Genomic DNA, 22,037 nt, shown 5'->3' on the forward strand with positions numbered 1-22,037 from the left:
TTAATGGCATAATTAGCATATAAAACCCATCTGTTGTCATTAGTTGCCCTCGAGTTGATCCCAACTCATGGTGATCCCATGTGTACAGAGCAGAACTGCACTCCGTAGGGTTTTCAAAGGCTGTGACAGTTCAGAAGCAGATCGTCAGGCCTTTTCTTCTAGTACAGATTCAGCTTGAAATAACAATAAATAAAGAAATAAATACCATTTCTTGTATTTTGCTAGGTGCCAACGACTGTTCTGAGTACTGTGCACATATTTACTTGTTCAATGCCCACAATACCATGGAGTGAGGTTTTATGCATTTGACAGAGGAAAACAGATCAAAGGCATAAGGATGTTGCACAGCTTTTCTAAGGTTACTAGTAAAGAGTGTGAGCTTTTGTCTCCAACCTCTCACGACCTCTCAAACACCCCAATGAGTTTAAAAGGGCTGTTTGAAGTAGTTATGCCACGCATTCACCAAATTTTCTTGGTTTTTCATATTATGCATGTTTCATATTATGCATATTTCATATTATACTGTTCTAATACTGAAATTCCTGTGAAATCGTCACAATCTCTTTGTACTCAGGTCTCCCCTAGTTACTAGCACAGGAGATTGCTTACTTACTAAGGTGTCCTTCCATTTGACTTTGACCACCTGCGAAGACCTGAAAAGCCTGTATTAACATGCATTATCACTAAGTGAAAAATTTGCATCCCAAAGCCATTAACCATTTTTTTTTATCATCACTAGTTTTTTTTTTTTTATCATTCTGCCTTTTGTCAATTTGTTTCTTTCTCTGCACTCTCTCCCACCACTCTTAGTCTCAACTTTATTTCAAGCTGTCTGTGTATCTCTTTTCCCTTTTTTTTTTTTTTTTTTCATTCTCAGGCAGGACCATGTCTGAGCCCAGGAATCAATCCCATATGGACAGTTGTGGAGTAAACCAATGGACTATCTATGGTTTTCACCCATCTCTTCCTCTGCATCAGCAAGACTTTCCCACCACACGACTCTGGATTTCCAAGATGTACAATCTCAGTGAGCAACAACAGAGGTTGAGAGTGGTCACAAGGTAACAAAGAAGGCAGCCAAAAGGTAAGATAGCTTATTACTGCCTGGAGCTACAAACAGATATGGATATCTAAACCTTCCAAAAAGCCAGCTGTCCTCAATGAGTTTGATTCACAAAGAGATATTACAGGATAGTGGTGTAAAGATATGGACTCCAGGGTGAAGCTGTGTAGATTGGACTTCCAATACTGCCATTTACCAAATACAACCCTACATAAGTGACTTGATCTCTCTGTGTCTCTGTGTCTCTCCTCATGGGAGGTAGTGGTTGTAAAGTTCTGGTGATAGTTATTATTACTTTGAGTCCTAAAGCTTTCGAGCTGATTGACCTTTCAGAACCCAACCCCTAACTTTTATTAATGGGGAAACTGAGACACAAAAAAGAAGTAATTTGAGGATTCATAGCAGATTTCCTACTCAGGGGGTCAGAGCACTAGATAACCCATTGCCGACTTTTCTAGAAGGGGCTGGTCACAGAGCTGCCTTTATTGATTCTGCTTCATATGTGAAGGGCCAGTGTATATGTTGTTTTTCCTCTTGAGTTGATGGATTTATACTCAGCCATGATCTCACCTGTGCTCTGCTCTGAGGCTAAGGACAGAAAATGAGACAGGATTAGGGATGCCAGAGGCTGTCATGGATCACCGTGAAACAGCCTCCAATTCAGCCTCACAAACAGGGCTGTGGGCAATGACATAATCAGCCTCACGGAGACCTGGAAGAAAAAAAACACAGGACTTATTGACCACAGAATTCATCCCTCTGCTTCCCTGATAAAAGGAGAATAAGGAACAGTGTAGAGTGATAGAAACAAGCCCTAAAACAAGTTAAAAGAGTCCATACACAAGTATGCAGCCCTGGTGGCACGGTGGTTAAGGGCTATGGCTCCTAACCAAAAGATCCACAGTTCAAATCCACCAGCTGCTCATTGGAAACCCTATGGGGAAGTTCTGCTCTGTCCTATGGGGTCATGATGAGCCCTGGTGGCTCAGCGATTGACTGTTAACCTGAAGTTCGAAACCACCAGATGCTTCGCAAAAGAAAGATATGGCAATCTGCTTCCTTAGAAATTTACAGCCCCAGAAACTCCATGGGGGTAACTATGAGCCCAATCTACTCCAGTGGGTTTTTGTTTTCTGGCACACAAGCATATTAACTGAACCCAAATCTTAATTTTAATTAGTCCAATCTGAACAACAACAACAAAAAACATTTAAAATGGTTTTAATGCTGAATTGATTGGAACAAGCAGATCAGATTATATGATGCACATGGAACTGGCCTAGCCCTGAGAGCAAATACTGAACTAAGCCCACTTCTGTTGAGTTGGAAAGCGTAGAGCTATCCTACAGGGTTTCCAAGCAGCCGCTGGTAGATTCAAACTGCTGGCCTTTTGGTGAGCATTCGAGCTCTTAACCACTGCATCACCAGGGCTCCACTGAACTAAGGGATCTGGTAAATAAATAAGGCAAATGTGATTGACACTTCTTCATCCATATTCACAGGTGACCACAGAACATCTGTCTGGATCTAGAAAAAAATACTAATTAACTGTGGCCCTGGGCCACAACACAGATAGGCTCCTATCCTACAGAGCTTCCAGCTGGGGCGAGGTGGGGGGGGGGGGAGGTGGCAGGAAAAGCACAGCACTCACTTGTTTCAATCTTGCTTACTCCAAGTTCAATCTCACGGTTCAGCTTCTGTTACCCTGTTCATTGCTAGTCCCCCATATCTCTGCCCAGACTAAAGCTTAGACCATAAACATTCACCAAAGGAAAGAGCCAGGTGAAGGTGAGGGTCGCAGGCGTTGTTCATTTCTCTCATTCACACTCTGAGCTTTCTCACCACCCCAACCCACCCCACCCCTTGTATTGGGGGCATACCATATCTTGTTTTCTCCTTAGAATGTTTATTTCTGCCTCTAAGGTGCTTCTGGAGCCCTGGTGGAGCAGTGGTTAAGAGCTCAGCTGCTAACTGAAAGGTTGGCAGTTGAAATTCACCAGCCTCTCTTTGGAAACCCTATGGGGCAGATCTACTCTGTCCTATAGGATCACTATGAGCCAGAATTGACTCCGAGGCAACGGGTTTGGTTTTGGTAAGGTGCTTCTGTTTTTACTAAAACCAGAGCTATTTCTCTTCCTACCAGGCTCACACCACATAGATACAAAAGGCAGTTGGGAAAATATTTTAATTATTCCTAACCACAACACCACTTCTGAGTAACTACAAAGAAGGAACCTTCAGAGACCCACAAGGGGAAACTTGAGGCTCAATTAGATCAAAACCCAAGAGGGTGCCACAGCCAGTTACTGCAAAAGCCCCAGCCAGAACCCAGACTTCCTAAATCCCAGCCCAGACCTCATGATTCCAAGGGAAAAGATTTTTTAGATAACCTCACCTTTCATGAATTCTATCTGATAATTCACTAATAAATTCGCCTTTGGGTGGAGGTCACTGACCAGGCTCCTGTGATAATGAAGCTCTGCTCTAAGCCAAACTGCTTTGGGGAAAAAGCTTTGTGTGTGTGTAGAGGGGTGAGATGCATTTTTCTAAGCACCCAGACGGATTAAGGGCGGAGGTTCTGGTCATCTTGAAATGTGGTGGAAACCAGACGGGGCCGGGAATTCAAGTCCTGGAAGCGCTACTAGCGTGCTGTGTGATCTTACGAAAACCTGGTTTCCTCTCTGATCTCATTTTCCTGATCTATAAAATATAGGTCTTTTTATGACTCTTGCAGAGAGAGATTTGACATTCTAGGAGAAATCAGGATGGGAAGAAGAGGATAGAGGGAGAAAAGGAGAAGGGGAGCTGAAGGAAGGAGAGAGGTAGGGGGAGGGGAGGAAGGGCAGGCAAAAAGAAAATTTTTTTTAATAAGACACTGAAAAGAAGATTTCACATGTGCCGCTCTTGAGGTCTCTTTTTCATCTTTATGCATTTTTAGAGTTTACACGTCCAGGGTTAAGTTTTTGATACAGGTGGATTGATTGCGTGAGTCAGTGAGTGAATAAATGAATGAATGAAAAGCTGGAGAAGCATGCCAATAGGAAAGAAAAGACAGGGAGAGGAGAGAGCGCAGGAGCACACAGTGTCTAGTCCTGGAAGAGTTGTCCCCACACCGCAGCCGCAGGGCCCGCCTAGGGCGCAGCGGCCTCGTCCTGCCTGCGAGCCTCCCTTTCCCCGCCAGGGGGCGCTGCGCGGGGGCCGGGCCGGGCCGGGGGTGGGGCTGCTTTAAATTGCGGCGCCCGCAGTCCGGCTTCCCAGTCCCGGAGTCTGAGAGCGGGAGCATCCTGACTCCAGCGCCCACCTGGTGCCCTACCCCGCCCGGTACCCGGACCCTCTCCAGCGGCGGTGCCGAAAGCAGGGATCTCCGTAATAGCGGCTCCCCGGCGCGGCGCCGCCACCCTCGGAGCCCGCCTGCACACTTGCAAACTCTCCGCCTCCTCCACCTGCCTCCTGCGCCAGCGCGGGCGCCGAGCGAGCCATGGCCAACGCGGGGCTGCAGCTGCTGGGCTTCATCCTGGCCTTCCTGGGCTGGATTGGCGCCATCGTCAGCACCGCGCTGCCCCAGTGGAAGATTTACTCCTACGCCGGCGACAACATCGTCACCGCTCAAGCCATCTACGAGGGGCTGTGGATGTCCTGCGTGTCTCAGAGTACCGGGCAGATCCAGTGCAAAGTCTTTGACTCCTTGCTCAACCTGCCCAGTAAGTGCATCCCCCACCCCACCCACCCACCGCGCCGCCCGGAGACCCCAAGCCCATGGCCCCGTTACGGAGTAGTGGCTCTCAGCTCATTCTGTTGGGTGATTGTGTGTTTATCTGTCGTCAGTTACTCAGGTATTCTGATCTTGTGCCTTGTCGTGAGGAAGTGGACAGGACCCTGGTTTGGGAGAAGGGTGGCCCAGGGCTAAACTCTAGCTTTGCCTTTAACTCTCTGGACGACACCGTTCTCCTCTCTAAGAGTGGTTTTATCTTAAATTCGGATTAGGGGAAGGGGGTGGATTGAGAGGGTGGAGGACAAACTCCAATTTAAGCTCTTAGCATAATCAGATTCAATTTACACACATTCTCACATTGTGTGTAAATTGAAGAGTGGTAGGGTTGGAATAAAATTTTTAAAAAGGGATGGCTTGAAAACTTTGGAGGCTCAAATTGGTAAAAGGAAATAGATAATTCCAAAGCCTTAGATGATTTTTTTTTTAATGTTTAGAATGACTCTCCAGAGTAAAAGTCCCATCACAGTGTCTTCTGCTTCCATTTGTGGTTTATTATTTTGGTCCTTCTATTTCTAAGATCCGGTAAGGGTGAGGAGGACCTTTTGCATCCTCTCCCAAGACTTTTTTCCTTGAAGAAGCCTCTGAGATTCCCCCAAAGGGTTTAGCTCTCAAACTGGGCACCTTCAGAAGATGCAGGCTGGGTGGTGTTGAGAAGTTTGGGAGCAGGTGGAAAAGTCTGACAAGTTCTAAATACCTTCCCAATCACAGTATGAAAGGAGGGACAAAGGCGCTGAAGAAAAATGCAACAAAATGGATACAGGTGATGACAGTCCAGGCCAGCTGGGGGAGGGGAGGAACGTGGAGATGAGGAGGGGTTGCTTCTCCAAGTTTCTGCCCTCCATGAAGGACTTTCCTCTGTGAAGGATGTCTTCTCACTTCTATCAAGCTGGAAAGGACTGTGTAGCCTGGCGTATTTCTAAGGATGGTGTGGAGAGGGTCATAGGAGCTTTTTTCCTCTCTTTTTTAAAATAAAACTTTTTGAGTGCCACGTCAAGAAAGCCATTGAATGCCCTCTTCATTAGGTAATGACTATAGCTAAACTGTCTTAATAAATCGTATCCGTCCTCAGGCACCGTACATCTGTTACACTCTTCTAACTAACTTGACTAGCTCCCTCGGTCTTTGCCTACGTAAACAAGCAGTGCTCTACCAGCCCATCAAGTCCCTCTGAGTGCTAAGGGTGATGTGTGCAATCAGACTGCCCCAGAAAGTAAAACAACATGGCGATTGCTCAAGGTTACATTGGTTGCATTGTCCACCCCCTACTGAGGTGCACCTTTGAATAGTACATGTGGTTTTCTAAAAAGATGGGTCGTTTTGAGTTATAAAATAGATACGGTCTGAATCTGTCTAAACACTTGTGGAATTGGATCACTCTGTATGTGAGGACTGAGTACTGTCATTTCAGCTTTTCAAAGTTTCCATATCAGGGCTCCTATGTACCCAAAACTAACTTATACTTTTAGTAATTATGTGTTGGTTATTGTCCATCTGTGTTATGTTTACTCTTCTAACATGAACGTTTGGGAAATATTCATTGGATTTCCCCGTAGACAGTGTCAGAGACTGTACATTTTGGGTGCCATGTTGAGGGATTGGCAGATAGAGAAGGTTCGAAGGGAATTCTGGAGAAGCCTCGTTGTCAATTTTATTTCTTTGATCAAAGTTGTTTACTTTCAACATGTTTAGGTAGGTTTTCTTTTAATTTCCTTTCATGACTCAATGGAATCAGATTTATCTATGTCGTAAATGCTCAACCAAATCTTCCCTCCACATGGTAATGTGTTCACATGTTTTATTTTCGTTTGTTCCTAATTATACAGTTATTGCAGTTTTTAAAGCTATGGTAGAAGAGCTATACTTTCCCTTTCCGTCTCCCCCTCCCCCTGCCCCCTACACGTACGTGCTTGCAGATTTCTCGCTGATGGGTTTGATTTTTTTTTTCCCCTTTTCCTCCTGATCAGATTTCTTCTTTTTATTTTGGTTAAGCCAGGGTTTATCCAAGGACTGAGGCCTTTCTCTCAAAACTCATTCCCAGGAGAGAGCTGTGAGTCACAGGTTCACTCCCCCAACCTACCAGTGACTCACTGGCTGCCTTTTGATGGAGCCCAGAGAACTGTCTCGGTTTCCTCACTTGAGCAGTGGTGCTCACACCCACCTGGTGTAGAGACCGGGGATGTTGATTTACTGGTGGTTTTGGTATAATTCTGTGATGTCTGGAGGTGATCAGGGCTACCTGTAAATATATGTAGTGTTTCTTGTAAAAGGATGTATTTTCCGAAGTGCTTTTAGGCGAAAAGCTTGCCTGCAAGCTTCCTGAAGTTGTATCTTGCTCTCTTGGCCACTGGAGCCCATTTGGTGTTTTAGAGTCCAGATCCCTTGGACTTGTCAAGCTTTTATAACTGGACAGATTATAAATTGCTTGTTCCCCTGTTCTAACGAGTTTCAGCTGTGAAAAGCACATAACCTTCATAAAGTATCCAAAGGGATACCGCATGCGGAAGCAGTATGGGGATAAGATACAGTGGGACTTTAGATGGTTCTTGCAAAACAGTTTATGAAAAGGTAACTGAGAAACTTCTTGGAAAAACAAACATTACACTGTGTATTGTGGTTTTACTATGGGCGCATTCCTGGCCCATCTGAAGTATGTGCTATTTACTGAGCATGGACGATCTTACCCTTGAAAGTCAGAATACATGCGGTGGAGAGTGCTAGATACAGTTGCAGTAGACTTTTCTTGATTAACACGGGCACCTTTCCTTGTCTTGGTCCAGTTCTCAAACTTTTGAGAAGCTAGTGCCTACCTTGTGTACTTGGTTAGTTGCTTCTTGTTGCTTGATTTTTGTAGCCACAGCTGTCCAAAGATTGGACTGCCCTCGGAGCCTGTGTTGGTGGTAGTAACCATTTTGTAGGAATGTTGTGGGGAAGATCCAAGCACCAGACAAATGGGAGGCCAGGCTAGACATTCTAACCTTGAGATTCTGTAATTTTTTATAAGCTCCTCTAGCCTGTTCATCCTGCTTTGCATGAATCCACATGTATGGAGGCGTGCTTCATAAGTATTGGTTGTCCATGAGGTTTCCCAGCACTCTCTCCATGATGTCAGGCACAATCAGGGAGGCGAAACCACTGACTTGGACCGTCTTTGAATCATAAGCATGCAGAGAGGAAAACATCCACTTAGGTTGCCCCAGACTGCATTACTCCTGCTGAACCGAGGGTACTCAAGTGGCCATTGGTTAGTTCTGACTCTTGGAAGGATGGATGTTGAAACAAAAATCGAGGATTGAGATCAGGAGATCTCAGTCCTTAACCTGGTTTTGCACTAACTAGCTGTGTGTATAGAGATAAGATCTTTCTGGGCGGCAATTTCCCCACTTATAAAATAGGGCAGAGTGGGAGGAACGGAGAGGTGAATCCATGATTCATTCAGCCATTCAACAAACATGAGCCAGGCCCTATTCTGGGTCCTAGGATGTAGCTGAGATGATTTCTAAGGCCACTTCCAGGACTGACATACTTTGTTACTAAGTGCAGTGATTGAAGGAAAAGGGGCAAATGGCGGAACTTAGGTGTATTTTTTAGAGTGATGAGCAAATGGGATGGAGGTAATACAGAGACCTAAATCTCCTCATGAGACGATTGCTCTAAGAAGCAAACAAACAAAAAAAGGAAGGTAGCAGGGCTGTTTCAGGATCTTTTTTTTTTTAAAAAAAGTGACCCTCCTGTCCCAGACTACTTCAATTGCTGACCGTGCTTGCATTCTGAGGTCACACCCAATGGCCACCAGTTAAGGCACCAATACAATGGCAACGCGAATGACAAGGACTGTTGAGAAATGTTGAACCTCTGGAAAAGTGAAAGATTTAATAAGTGAAAAAGTCATGGGATTGTAGTTCTGTGACTGTGTGTGGTAAGCTCGTTTAATTGTGGGAGAGAAGAGAGCATTTCTCCTCTAGTCACCCAGTAGTCACCCAATATTTATTATATAACTGCTGAGGCAAAGACTTCCTATATGAGGATGTAGAGATAATTGAAATTGATTTTGTTTATGGTATGCAGTATATAGAGTTGTAATGTGGTTAGTGAAAGGTATCAACAAGGACAGGTATTTATAGGATATTCTACTGCTTGAGTGGAGCCCTGGTGGCGCAGTGGTTAAGAGCTATGGCTGCTAGACTGCTAACCAAAAGGCCAGCAGTTCGAATCCACCTGCTGCTTCTTGGAAACCCTATCGAGCAGTTCTGTTCTGTCCTGTTAAACGTCCCTATAAGTCGAAATTGACTCAACAGCAACGGGCTTGGCTTGGCTTGGGCTACTGCTTGAGTAGTAAGACTTTAAAGATTTAGGAAAAAAAAAAAGTCCCGCATACTTGTCTCTGCTTGTCTTTCTACACTAATGTTGATTAACCTAACTGTAATAGATCAGTAACTTCTAACTCCTGTCTTGTTTTATAAGATCTTTGTAAGTATTTTTTTAATTATACTTTTAGTTTGAAAGTGGCGAAAACTCCTTAGGGGGTCTTTAATCTCAAGATTATCAGTCTAGCTAAGTGTAATTAAAAGACTGCCTTCTCTGTTTACTGCTGAATAATGAGGAAAAACAATAGGGTAATGTTTGGACTGTTTGCTAACCAGATTCTCTGTAGACAGCTTTAGCTGTAGGGATATTGGCCTATTGGAAAGAGATCTGCAAACTAAAGGTGTCTTGGAACATTAATGAAAGGGATGTCTTTGCTCCAAAATTAGATGGGATCAGACCAGCTCAGCATTAATAATACAAAGTTTTATACTATATCCCTCTGGTCCGAAATACTATTTTATATCTTTCAAACAACTCTCAATAACTCTGCCCTGCTAGCCATCATTCGACTTGAGAAAATCTTCAACTCAGGAGCTCACTGGGTACATAATTAAAAAAAGAAAAAGATCAAGTTAAATAAAAAGTACAAATTTTTCCTGCCAGCATGAGTTTCTGACTTTTAGTGGTCTAAGTCTGGAGCCCTGGTGGCCCAGTAGTTAAGAGCTATGGCTGCTTACCAAAAAGTGAGCAGTTTGAATCCACCAGCTGCCCCTTGGAAACCCTATGGAGCAGTTCTACTCTGTCCTATGGGATCGTTATGAGTTGGAATTGACTTGACGGCAGTGAGTTTTTTTTTTTTTTTTTTAAGCTAAGTGTGGCTTTATGTAGCAAGATTTTAGCATTCACAGGCTCTCTAGAAAGACATTTCTCAGTAATATTTCAATGAAGCAGGTAAACACAGGGGAACAAGTACCTTTACCTGTGATATTAGTACAATTTGTAAAGGATAAATGTCCTCATGCAAATTCAGTGAACACAGACACATTAAATCCCTGTGACTTGCCAGGTACCACACTTAGGGCTTTGCATGGAGATATGAATCCATATCTGGCCCAAGCCATTGAGGAGTTCACAATGACATATTTTAACTCTCTGACTTTAGAAGCTTCTAAAAGACCTTCATCTGAAGGATTCATCCGGTTCCAGCTTGAAACTGCAATTTAGATTCTATCTGCGCCTCAAGCTCTTATAACTTGTAATGTAATGCTTGCTTATTTTGACTTGTAATCCATCATTATGTATGCCTGGCTAATGAGTTTTCATGCCGTTGTGATTCTCAGCCTTTTTTTTTTCTCTCTCTCTCTTGCATTTGTTCTCACAGATCGGTATAGTTAAGTGTTGGTTCACACGTCTCCAATGAAATAAAATGAGATTTTACATTTGTCAGTCTAGTGTTGTGAAACACAAGGACACTTTGTAAGTTAATGGCACCAAGGCTTAAATGAAATATATTGTTTTGCCACATACCATTCTCACACCACTCCCTTATCAGATATTAAAAAGTGAAACACGTTCCTATACCCTTGCCCTGTCTGGTTTACAGGGTTCCCAAGTTTCTTCCTTTCTCCATTTTTTTTTTTTTTTTGCATTATCCAAACAATACATTGTTTTATAAAGCAATGGACCATGGTAGGGTAATTAGCAAATATATAATAAAATATCTGTTCCTTCTCCACTTGGAGAAACTTTGTTTGCAAAAGAAGTGGTAAGAATAAAATGGGCATAACACGAATCGCGTTGAGAATTTAAGGGAAAAAATACTTCGGGATTAAGAATGTGAATATTAGATAATCCCCAGTGGGTACAGAGGAGCCCTGGAGTCGTTGATATATGCGTGCTCCTTACCTAGGAGGTCTGTGGTTTGGGCAGGCCTGACTCTTGAGACAAATGCCCAGGAGGCTCCTTGTGGAAAGTACCCTTTGATCCAAGTGCTCAGACCTGCTGCGCTCGGGGCTTACTGTTTCCACTGAAGTAAAGATGGTGATTATTAAATAAGCCGTGTTCATTTTAGGGCCCTGCAACTCAACCGAGGTGGAAGACATGGAGAGAGATGAGAAGACAGCAACAATAGTGAATAATAAAGAGTAGAAAAACTAGATATTTATAAGAAGGCAGGGTGAAGATGGCTGAGAGATATAAGAACCATGGATATTTGAAGGGCTATTATAGGAAAATGTTCTATATGTTGTTGTTAGTCGCCGTGGAGTCAATTCGTACTCACAGCGAGCCCATGTGACAGAGCAGCACTGCCTGGCAGGGTTATCTTGGACTTAGTCCTTATGGCAGCAGATCGCCATGTCTTTATCACCAAGTCTTTCTCCCATGGAACCACTGGGTGAGTTCAAACGGCTAACCTCTCAGTTAGCAGTTCCGCGCTTCATTGTTTGTACCACCAGGGCCGTTTGGGCTCTGTATACTGAGGGTAAAAGTTATGTCACCGCCTCCTTAAGACCTTTCGATGACTTCTGATTGCACTTAGAATGATCTCCAAACCTCTTACCCTAGTTTGCAAAGGCCTGCATGCCATAATGCCTTCTGCCCATCTCACAAAACCCACCTCATTTTACTTCCACATCCTGTCATCCTCCAGAAGGATAACCAGCCATCCCAGTTTGCCCAGGACTGAGGGGTGTCCCAGGATGCAGGATTTGCAGGTTTAAAACCAGGATAGTCCCGGGCAAACTGGTAGGGTTGGTCACCCTGTCTTCCAGGCCCGTAGATCATCTTTGTCACTTTCAGCATCCCTCCTTCCAGCATTCTTCTGTCTAGAATGTTTTCCTTCTGAGTGGACCCTTAGGACCAAATTTGAAATCCATGTTATATATATAAGAGCTTAGGAATTTTCTTTTTCATTTTCCTTCTAAGTAATAATTGTCTTTGCAAAAGCTTCTGGAAAATAAAAAATCAGGGCATTCCTTAATGATAGAGTCTTTAGGACTCACCTCTTTATGCCATAATATGGTTTGTGATTCCAAGAAGAAGTTTTGTAATACTCTTATGAGCATCTTCAGTTCCTGGTAAACTCATGGTTCATGAACCATGTGTTTTGATCCAATAGTATCTATACCACCCTGACTTCCTGAAATAAGTGTGTGCTTGGTGTGTGTGTGCCCTGTCACACTTATGGGGAATTTTGATTGCTAGTGAGTTTCAGAGCTAATGGATATGTCAGGAGAGGGCCTCTATTTTGTCGTTTGATTTTAAACCAAGTAAAATTGTATCTTGGCTTACAAGCTATCTTTAAATTACTATAAAAATGCCTCTGATACTTTTTAGAAAGAGGCTACTGTGATTTCATCATACATGGCCTGGTTCTGGCAAGGATGGAAATATCAGCCAATTAAAATTTCGTGATGCTTTAGAAATCTTTAGTTTGAATTGGTTGGTAACGTAAGCCCTCAACCCTGCAGATACTGAGACTGAGCATCAGTTTAACTTAGAAAGTGAGATATAAAACCTCTCCATCATCTCAGCCACTTTTGAAGACCATGAAGGAGTCAGTTGTTCCAAGTTCCAAGTTGTTCAAGATATCATCACTCCCATTTTGCATAATAGAAACTTGATCTCAGAGAATATTTAGTGGCTTACCCAAGATGACATGTTCGATCCAATGTAATTAATATTTATATTTGCAAAAATGCTTGTCTCGTGTTAGAACTGTCACTGAGATAATGATCTTTATTTAAAAGAAGGAAATAAATCTGGAATTTAGGGGAAAAAAAAAGACTCTTCCCCCCAGTATTAACCATGATAAGGCTTAGCTTCACCTCATTTTCTTCCTAGTCTGTACATGTCTTGGTCATCTAGTGCTGCTATCACAGAAACATCTAAGCCACAATTATGGGATCTTTTTACTCTGTAAGAAACATACTGGTATAATCTCTCAAATCAGGCCCTGTCTGTTTGGTCATACCAAAGACATTAAGAAAAATTAGTGGGACCCTGGGAAACACTACCTTGAATTAGAGTATCTGCTATTTTACAATTAAAAAAAAAAAAAATGTTAGTTTAAGAAACTCTTGATGTCTCTCAGTAAGAACCTACGACCATGTTCCCAAGTAATATTTCAAAGGTTTTTTTTTTTTTTTTCCATGAAACAGTTCTCATATTTCCCTCTGTTCCTCTGTTCACTGGAGAGACAAATGTTGTTGTTCCAGCCACAAGAATCTATGAAAAATCCATTTCTTAGCTTTTGAATTCACCTGGTTTTTCAGAAACTTGATGAATGGGGGATAGAGCTGCTGACTAATACCAAGGTATACTTTAAACCATTTTAATTATAAATGATTTAACATTAGAATAATACTTCTGATTGTTATTTCTGAATTAGCATACCTTATTAGTAAGGATTAAAGAGGTATTAGTTCAGCTAAACCTATTCAACTAGAACATTAATTACTTTTCTGGTTGATTTTGAGTTTAGGTTGAAAGAAAAATGTTAGAGTTGGAAGGCCTTTTATTCAGCATCCTGCCTGGGCTTTTGTTTTTCCAGAAGAAACTATGTTTTGATGGATTTCAGGCACTTGGTTGGTCTAGGTCTCAATGTTAGTTTCAGACAGAAAAGTGATTAGAACTGGGGTCTCCCAGACCCTAGTTCAGTGTTCTTTCTTCCATGCAACATTGGAATATACTTGGTTGGTTGCTTCTACTACTCCTCTCTTATTTACCTAGACAAGATGATTTTTAAATGCTCTAAAATGTTTTCTTTGTCAGGCACTTTACAAGCAACCCGGGCCTTGATGGTGATTGGCATCCTGCTGGGACTGATAGCAATCTTTGTGGCCACCATGGGCATGAAGTGTATGAAGTGTTTGGAAGACGATGAGATGCAGAAGATGAGGATGGCTGTTATTGGGGGTGTGATATTTCTTATTGCAGGTAAGAGAGGGCCTGTCTCCCTTTGACCTGTTACTCGGCCACTGGATGCTTTGAGATCTAGCTTTCAGTTTCCTTAGGTTATGTTGGATTTTTTGCACTTGAGTTATTTCAGTCCCTTTAATATCTGAAGACGTGAACTTTAAGTTGGCTTTCAGTTTCTCAAACAAAGGAGCCATAGAAAACTTAAGATCCATGCTCACAATAAAAAATATATAGATTCGGTCAATTCATTGAGGTTTCGGGTGCCAACTGGTTTGCTAGAACCAGCTTCCCAAGTGAAAAGAGATGATTTATAGCTAGCAAATTAAAAAAAAAAAAAAATACTAAGGAACAATTCTATGTAATTCCGAATTTAGTATCAATTTCTGTGGTACGGACTCTATGTGACAACACCTGAGAGAAGAGAAAATGGGACATACTGAGAGAAAATAAAGAATGTGTAAATCACAGATACCCCTGAGGAAAGTATAGGATTGGGATTATTGGAAAAAAATGAAGACATCATTCCTGGTGGGCAGAACTGATTCCAGAATAAACATAAGGTACTCGTAGATCTGTGAAGGAACAGGTCAGTCAGAATGGAGGTGGAATGTGTGAATGGTAGGAAGTTAGGTCCAATAAGTTAGGAAAGAAAGTAACAGAATGACTTTGAAAGAAGAATGAGGTTATATTTACCATACCAAACCAAAAAAACAAACCTGTTGCCGTCAACTCCGACTCACGGCAACCCTATGGGACAGAGTAGAACTGCCCCCACAGAGTTTCCAAGGAGCGCCTGGTGGTTTCAAACTGCCAGCCTTTTAGTTAGCAGCCCCAGCACTTAACCACTCTGCCACCAGGGTTTCCATATTTACCATAGAAAATATGAATTTGTTCCTTTGTTCAAGTGTTGAACGATGAGTCTGATGAGAGCCAGAAGACGTAGACTGCTCCATTTTAAAGCCTTATAATAAGGCTAATTTTAAATAGGATGCCCTCTAATAGTCTAAGAACCCTGGTGACACAGTGGTTAGACATTCGGCTGCTTACCAAAAGGTCGGCAGTTCGAATCTTTCTGCCACTCCTTGGAAACCCTATGGGGCAGTTCTCCCTGTAGTATAGGGTCACTATGAGTCAGAATTGACTCGACAGCAGTGAGTCTTATAGTAGTCTATTGTTTTTGAAAATGACACCAGTGATATAAATCTACCAGGAGGAAAAACAAGAATTAGCCTTTCTGATTTTCCCTTTGGCAAAAGACCACCACAAAATACATGAATTTAACTGACCAGTGGAAGAGAAGTCCCTGTGGCTTTGCTTAGAGTGGTCAGCCTTTCAGTTTAGCCAAACCCAAATTAGCTCCTGTCAGAAAAGACATGGATGGTATTTTATTCCAAAAGGTTACCTTTACATCAAGGTTATGGATAAACTTACTGCAAAGCACCTTGCTTTGCTTGCCTTCTTATGACTCCCATAATTGACCGTATTGCTCTTTCTTCAGGTTCAGGAATTTGCTAACGAGTGAGGACTGCATGGCCTAGAGCATTCTCTTGGTCCGCGTAACCAGCCCAAAGCGATTTTTCTGCCAAGCATTTGAGGCAATTAGTTTGAATCACTTTTTAGGGGGTCAAGGAGGGCAGCAGGGAAACCAAACAAATAATCTGTCTATATTGATGCATTCTTAGTAAAAAAAAATTAGTAGTCATTATAAAAAGTCATTTATTTTGTTGCTTTGAACAAAAAAAAGATATCTAGAATTTTACCCTTTTATAAATGGAATGAATTATTTGGATGAAGTGTTTTCTCTGGGATTATTGAAATATGAAATGAAATGCTATGGGAAATTGGGATTGTGGTGTGTAAATGCCTCTGACGGGACACCCTTAACGAATCTCCAGATGGTGCCTGGTGTGCCTGGTCGGTGAGACAGTGTGAATTTGGTGATCTGGTCTGTTCAGAGAAAGATCCTACTCTTCCCTGCTCTCTAGCTGCTTGGTCTTCTTTTGACTCTACAGAAATGTAGATTTTGAGTTTTGTTTGAGAAGAATGTAAAAGAATTTTTATCATCCTCTTTTCAAGTGACTCTATTAATAAGGACATCAATTTTATCAAAAGTCTACACTGTGTACACTAATGTATAACAGTATACTTGAAGGAGACCTTGAATGGTATGAATCTGCTGAAGATTTAAAAAAAGAAGTTGTGCGATTTGTGCCAGTGACCTTGAACTCTAAGTGGCAAACAAGATAACATGAAGGGTATGACCTCTGCCAACCTCGGAGCTAGTATTTTTGTCTGTCTTACCAGAAGACTTTGGATAAATCGTATCTGAACTTCCGTTCTTTCTAATACTAATATAAAAATTCCAGCACTACTGATGAAATTTAATACTTACAAATGACGTGCGGGTTTAACGGACTGTATGTTTTTGTTCAGTGTTCCACAGTAATTAACAGTCTTTTGTTTTGAATTTCTGTAGGGCTGGCAATTTTAGTTGCCACAGCATGGTATGGCAATAGAATTGTTCAAGAATTCTATGACCCAATGACCCCAGTCAATGCCAGGTAATGCCACTCATGCGTGAAATTGTTTATTCTTTGAGAAAATATCCTTTTATATCCTGCAAAGTGCTGTGGCTTTCCAGATTTGCTTTCAAGAATTGTATGACATTTTATGTCAAACTTGCAAACAATTTGACTGGCCTGTTGACTCATGTTCGAATGTGTTTGATAATTACTTTAACAGCCTGTATTGATGACAAACTGCTTCAAAGTAGAAAGTTCCAAGTGCTACACTTTCCAACTCTATGCTGAGCCTTTTTTAAAAATATTAATAAAGATGTTAAGATATTTGAACTTTCCTCTTTGTAGTATATTCTGATACAATATCTAACTATAATTATTTGCAACTAACACACAGCTTAGGATTAACTGAGAAAATAATACTACTGTTGTACAACCTGTTGCCATCGAGTCGATTCCGACTCATAGTGACCCTTTAGGACAGAGTAGAACTGCCCCATAGGGTTTCCAAGGAGTGGTTGGTGGATTTCAACTGCCAGCCTTTTAGTTAGCAGCCAAGCTCTTAACCACTGCGCCACCAGAGCTCCTACTGTAGGGGTTATTGAATAATACTTCATTCCCAAAAGTTTAATCTTACATCTGAGACTACAGTATAGTTTTTAGTAAGTGGAGTTATTGTTAGATGGCATTGATTCCCACTCATAGCGACTCCATGGACAACCAAACAAAACACTGCCCGGTCCTGCGCCACCCTCACAATTGTTGTTATGCATGAGCCCATTGTTGCAGCCACGTGTGTCAATCCATCTTGTCGAGGGTCTTCCTCTTTTTCGCTGACCCTCTGCTTTACCAAGCTGATGTCCTTCTCCAGGGACTGGTCCCTCCTGATAACATGTCCAGAATACATGAGACAAAGCCTTGTTGTCCTTGCTTCTAAGGAGCATTATGGCTGTACTTCTTCTGAGACAGACTTGTTATTTCTTCTGGCAGTCCATGGTATATTTAGTATTCTTCGCCAACACCTTATTCAAAGGCATCAATTCTTCAGTCTTCCATATTCACTGTCCAGCTTTCGCATGCATATGAGACAATTGAAAACACCATGGCTTGGATCAGGCATACCTTAGTCCTTAAAGTGACGTCTTTGCTTTTTAACACTTTAAAGAAAGTGGAGATACTGCTTTGAAATTTTATGTTCCATCACAGCTATAAAATGGACTTTCCAAAGGTCATCTTTCTTAATATTGCAAGTTGCAGAAGTTAAAGGCCTGATTCTTGACTAACAAGTAACCACACTCTTTGATCAGGGGCAAGGCCTTTCATCCCATTATCTTCACATCTTTAAAGGCTAATAAACTACATTTACAGTCAGAATTTTAAGATGTAATTATGGTTTGTTAAGTGCTAGGATGAATGGATGAAAAAGCCCAGTGCTTGGAGAGAGAAGGTGTGTTGCTTTTCATTTAATCACCCACATAGGGGAGAACACATACTGCAAAGCTTGTGTTGGAGTCCATCCTAGAAGACATGTGTCCTAGAGACAGAAACTGCTGGAGGTCAATGGGCTAAAATTTTCCTAGAGTGATAATACCAGTACTGCATGTGAAAGCACTTTATAAATTGCTAGGCATTATGCAATTGTTATTTACATTGTCTCATGGGATCCTGAAAGCAGTCCATTGAGGCAAATGGAATGATCCTGCTTTGACACAAGAACAAACTGATATTGAGAAGTGAAGTTACCAGCAGCAACAGCAGAGGTTAAATTTGCATTGGTATCTAGATCTTCTGCTTTAGATCCAGTTCTCCTCTAGGCTCATTTTCCACGGTTACCTCACTCATGGATACCTCACTCCCAAGAGTCTAGGTAAATACATTCACCTAGATCAGATTAATCCAGAATAGTCCATGGACTGCTTAGAAGTCTTTTCGATAAGCCAGAAATTTGGAATTTCAGTTTATATGGTTACCTGAGATCAACTATTAAAAACTCTAATAGCCTTCTTTGCAATTCGTGGCAATTTCTTATTGACTGTGGTTGCTACTTGGTGGTAATGTAACACGCTAAACTTTAGCCTAGGAACCATGGTCCAAATTCATCTTCCGAAAAAGTATAAACTTTACAAGTCTCCCACACATGGAAAAGTCTTTGGAAATACTTGCATAATTAACCTGGTATTGCACGTCACATTGTCTGACCTACCAAAGTGTCAGCAATTACAGCGTAAACATTCTTGTGTATGTGTGTTACCGTACTTCCCAAGGGACAATGGGGGGTTATTTTCTGAGAAAATAAGTACAAGTATGATATCGATTTCCTTCCTTAATTGTATTAGAAGAGCTGCCAGCGACTCACTGATTAAATAAATGCATTGCCTTTTCTTTTTAGGTATGAATTTGGTCAGGCTCTCTTCACTGGCTGGGCTGCGGCTTCTCTCTGCCTTCTGGGAGGTGCCCTACTCTGCTGTTCCTGTCCTCGAAAAACAGCCTCTTACCCAACACCGCGTCCTTATCCAAAACCTACACCCTCCAGTGGGAAAGACTATGTGTGAAACAAGGAAAAGGAGACAGCCCTGTTGGAACCAACGGAAAATGGACACTGAAGTATGACCATCAGCCTTAAGACTTGACTATTGTAGTCTGAACTCTGGTATTACAAAAACAAACAAAAAAATAAAAATAATCCAAAAAAGGTATTTTTTTAAAAACCCATTGCTAAACATGGTTTAGTTTTATCTTCTTGCCTCAGTATAGGAAGGAAGCCCTTTCCATTTTTATGACTTCCTCCCACTGAGTAATCATACCCAAATGGGGGCAGGAGATGCTCCTAAATATATATGTATATAGATATGTGTATATACATGTTTTTCTAGAAAGAAATTAGATGCTAAAAAACTCTTCCTTTCGTTATGTTTGTACCAGCATACTTAAAACATCGCTAAAAAAGAAAAAAATATATATGTATATTTAATTCCATACTGATTAAATAAGCAGTTGATTTTTGTATTTGTCTTCTTTTCATATGTCTACATCTATTACATCTGTAATCTAATGGGCCAAATATCATTTACCATCACTCATCAGCTTTTCACGTCTTAAGCACAAGACCTCATCTACTCTACCAAGTATGAATTCCTTACATTTTTCATGTGTGCCCTTTTCATCTGCTTTTTTTGGCCATGAACTTGTTGCATTGGCTTGTTCATTAGTTGGTCATTCTCCAGGCCCTTATTTGCTTTTTATTAGGCTTAGAAGCCCCAAATCTGAGAACGCATTTCATAAAGCCTTTGATTTGAAGTCCTAAAGTCAAAAAGAATCTCTTAGAAATCAGAGCTTGGGGGAGCACACCTTTCACATCTTTCTGCATAACCAGAGCAATATTATTTCTGTTGACCTTCCCACCTGATCCCTGTACTCTGACCTTTAACACTCTTGTTTGCTTTGAAAATATTTATTCCATTGAGTAGCCTTGCTCTGCTTTCTTTCTCAGGTGTTGTAACACACAATTTTACTGGTTAAATTTTTAAGTTACTTATTTGCAGTTGTATATGCCGGTAAACGACCTTGTTCTTCCTCTCTCCTCAACTGTATTGGCTTTCCCATGTGTAATTATTATATAGTTTACCTCTGTTCCCAGAGAGGTGTGGCCTGTTTGTCTGAGCAAAGTGGTAGACTTTCTGGAGAGATAACCTGGTGACAAATATTCTCTCTGTAGCTGTAAACAAGTCATGTAATCTTCTACCTCTTTTCCTATCTGTCAAATGGAGATAATAATACTTAACTAGCTGGTAGAGGTGATGTGAGTATTAATTATTTGATATTACTGTCTTCTTTGAACGTGAAATATGCTTAATTAGTGGTTTTTTTTTTTTTTTGCTCTATTGGCTTTTCAAAAGCCAATGAACAAAACCTACGCAAATGCCTTCACAGTACTGAGCATCTTCCTTTCTAGAAGAGTCCAGTTTCTTTTTTGTAGCTGTGACTAGCATGTTGTTGGTCTGTTCAATTTTAATAATTGTCCTTAATTTTATAGTCCTTGGAAAATGCTACTTCACTTGAGCAAGATGATGTAATGGAAAAGGTGTTGGCTTTAGTGTCTAGAGGCCTGCATTTGGGTTTTGGTGCTGTCAATTAGTGTCTGAGTTTGGGCAAGACATTTGGCTGCCCTAGATGTATTGCTTCATCTATTTATTAAAAAAAAAAAAAAAAGGGCTGCTGATTCCTGCCCTGTCTGCCTCACAGGGCTGTTGTGAAAATCCAGAGAGACGGAATATATTAAATATGATTTTACAAGGCAAAAAGCACTAGACTGTGTCAACATTGAAAACTCCAAGTGCATAAATTTTACTTTTCAAATGACTGAAAAAAGAGATCATAGGAGATAAGTTTCCTGCCTTAACCATAATATGAATATGCAGATTGAATGGCTAGAACAACCACATAAATGTTGGCAATGCCAACGTTACTGAATTGTTATTACTTCCAAGGATATTTAAGGTTCTGTCTGCTAAGTGGTGCCTTCAGAGCTGCTGCTATCTGCTGGCTAGGTTAGTTAGTTTGGGAACAGTACTTTATACTCAAACCACATCAGGAAAATTATCCAAAGATCTGTATCATGCGAGGCCTTGAACCTAGCAAATTTTAGGGTGTCTTCCAAACTTGAGAGCCTATGCTACACTAGAGGATATAATTCAGAGTCGTTGCCACGTAAATAGATCCTGATGGCGAGCGAAGACAAATGCTTGTGGGGCCAGCTGCTAAAATCTATATTGAAATCTAGAGTTCAAAATGGCCAACAAAGTTGTTACACCAGAATTTATTCAGTTTTGTTATTCTGATGCTCTGCTAACCAAGTAGTTGCTGTCAAGTCAATTCTGACTCATGGTGACCCCATGTGTGTCAGACTAGAACTGCTGCATAGGGTTTTCAATGGCTAATGTAAGTAGATCTCCAGGTCTTTCTTTTGAAGTGCTTCTGGGTGGACTAGAACCGCCAACCTTTGGTTAGCAGCCAAGAGCATTAACGATAGTACCATCCAGGGACCTTTATACTCTGCCACATACCTGGAAACAGACCAATAGATAATTTTGTTTTTATAATGGGGATTTGTATAGAGCATTGTTCTTTTTCAATAAACTTTTGTTAATAAAAAAAATCTCGGCTTGTTTTCCAATCATTTATTTCTAGATGGCCATGCTTGGGATAGGAGATGGCTGGGGCTAGAATCTGACTCACTGTGATTTCCTGGGAAAGAGTTGTTGTTGCCTCTAGTCCATCTGTCAAGTATTTGGAGGGTTCCCGCCCATTAGAATGACCTATTTCTCTCCGACTGAGCACTTCATCAGGCCTTGTGATGGAAGAGGATACCTGGAGAAGTTAGTTCTCTTATCCATAAAAGGGGAACATGATACAATGAATGACAACGATAAAACAGGACAGGAAGTATTTTGTTACTGTA

At 41.3% G+C, this 22,037-nt stretch overlaps 1 protein-coding gene across 1 annotated transcript; it reads left to right on the plus strand.

Moving 5' to 3' along the window:
* The first annotated feature begins 4,319 nt into the window (after positions 1–4,319).
* Positions 4,320–21,725, plus strand: CLDN1 (claudin 1). Its single transcript, XM_049880379.1, has 4 exons — positions 4,320–4,764; positions 13,914–14,078; positions 16,537–16,621; positions 18,969–21,725. The coding sequence occupies exons 1-4, from the start codon at positions 4,542–4,544 to the stop codon at positions 19,129–19,131; spliced, it is 636 nt and encodes a 211-aa protein (XP_049736336.1). The 5' UTR covers positions 4,320–4,541; the 3' UTR covers positions 19,132–21,725.
* The last annotated feature ends 312 nt before the right edge of the window (positions 21,726–22,037 follow it).

This window comes from Elephas maximus, chromosome 1 (assembly GCF_024166365.1).
Source record: "Elephas maximus indicus isolate mEleMax1 chromosome 1, mEleMax1 primary haplotype, whole genome shotgun sequence".
In the NCBI taxonomy this organism is placed as follows: Eukaryota; Metazoa; Chordata; class Mammalia; order Proboscidea; family Elephantidae; genus Elephas; species Elephas maximus.

Excerpts from the sequence above, each read along its gene's own strand:
- CLDN1 (XM_049880379.1), top strand. The coding sequence starts at position 4,542 with ATGGCCAACGCGGGGCTGCAGCTGCTGGGCTTCATCCTGGCCTTCCTG. Across the intron at positions 4,765-13,913 it reads CTCCTTGCTCAACCTGCCCA|GCACTTTACAAGCAACCCGG; the intron begins GTAAGTGCATCC and ends TTTCTTTGTCAG. Across the intron at positions 14,079-16,536 it reads TGTGATATTTCTTATTGCAG|GGCTGGCAATTTTAGTTGCC; the intron begins GTAAGAGAGGGC and ends GAATTTCTGTAG.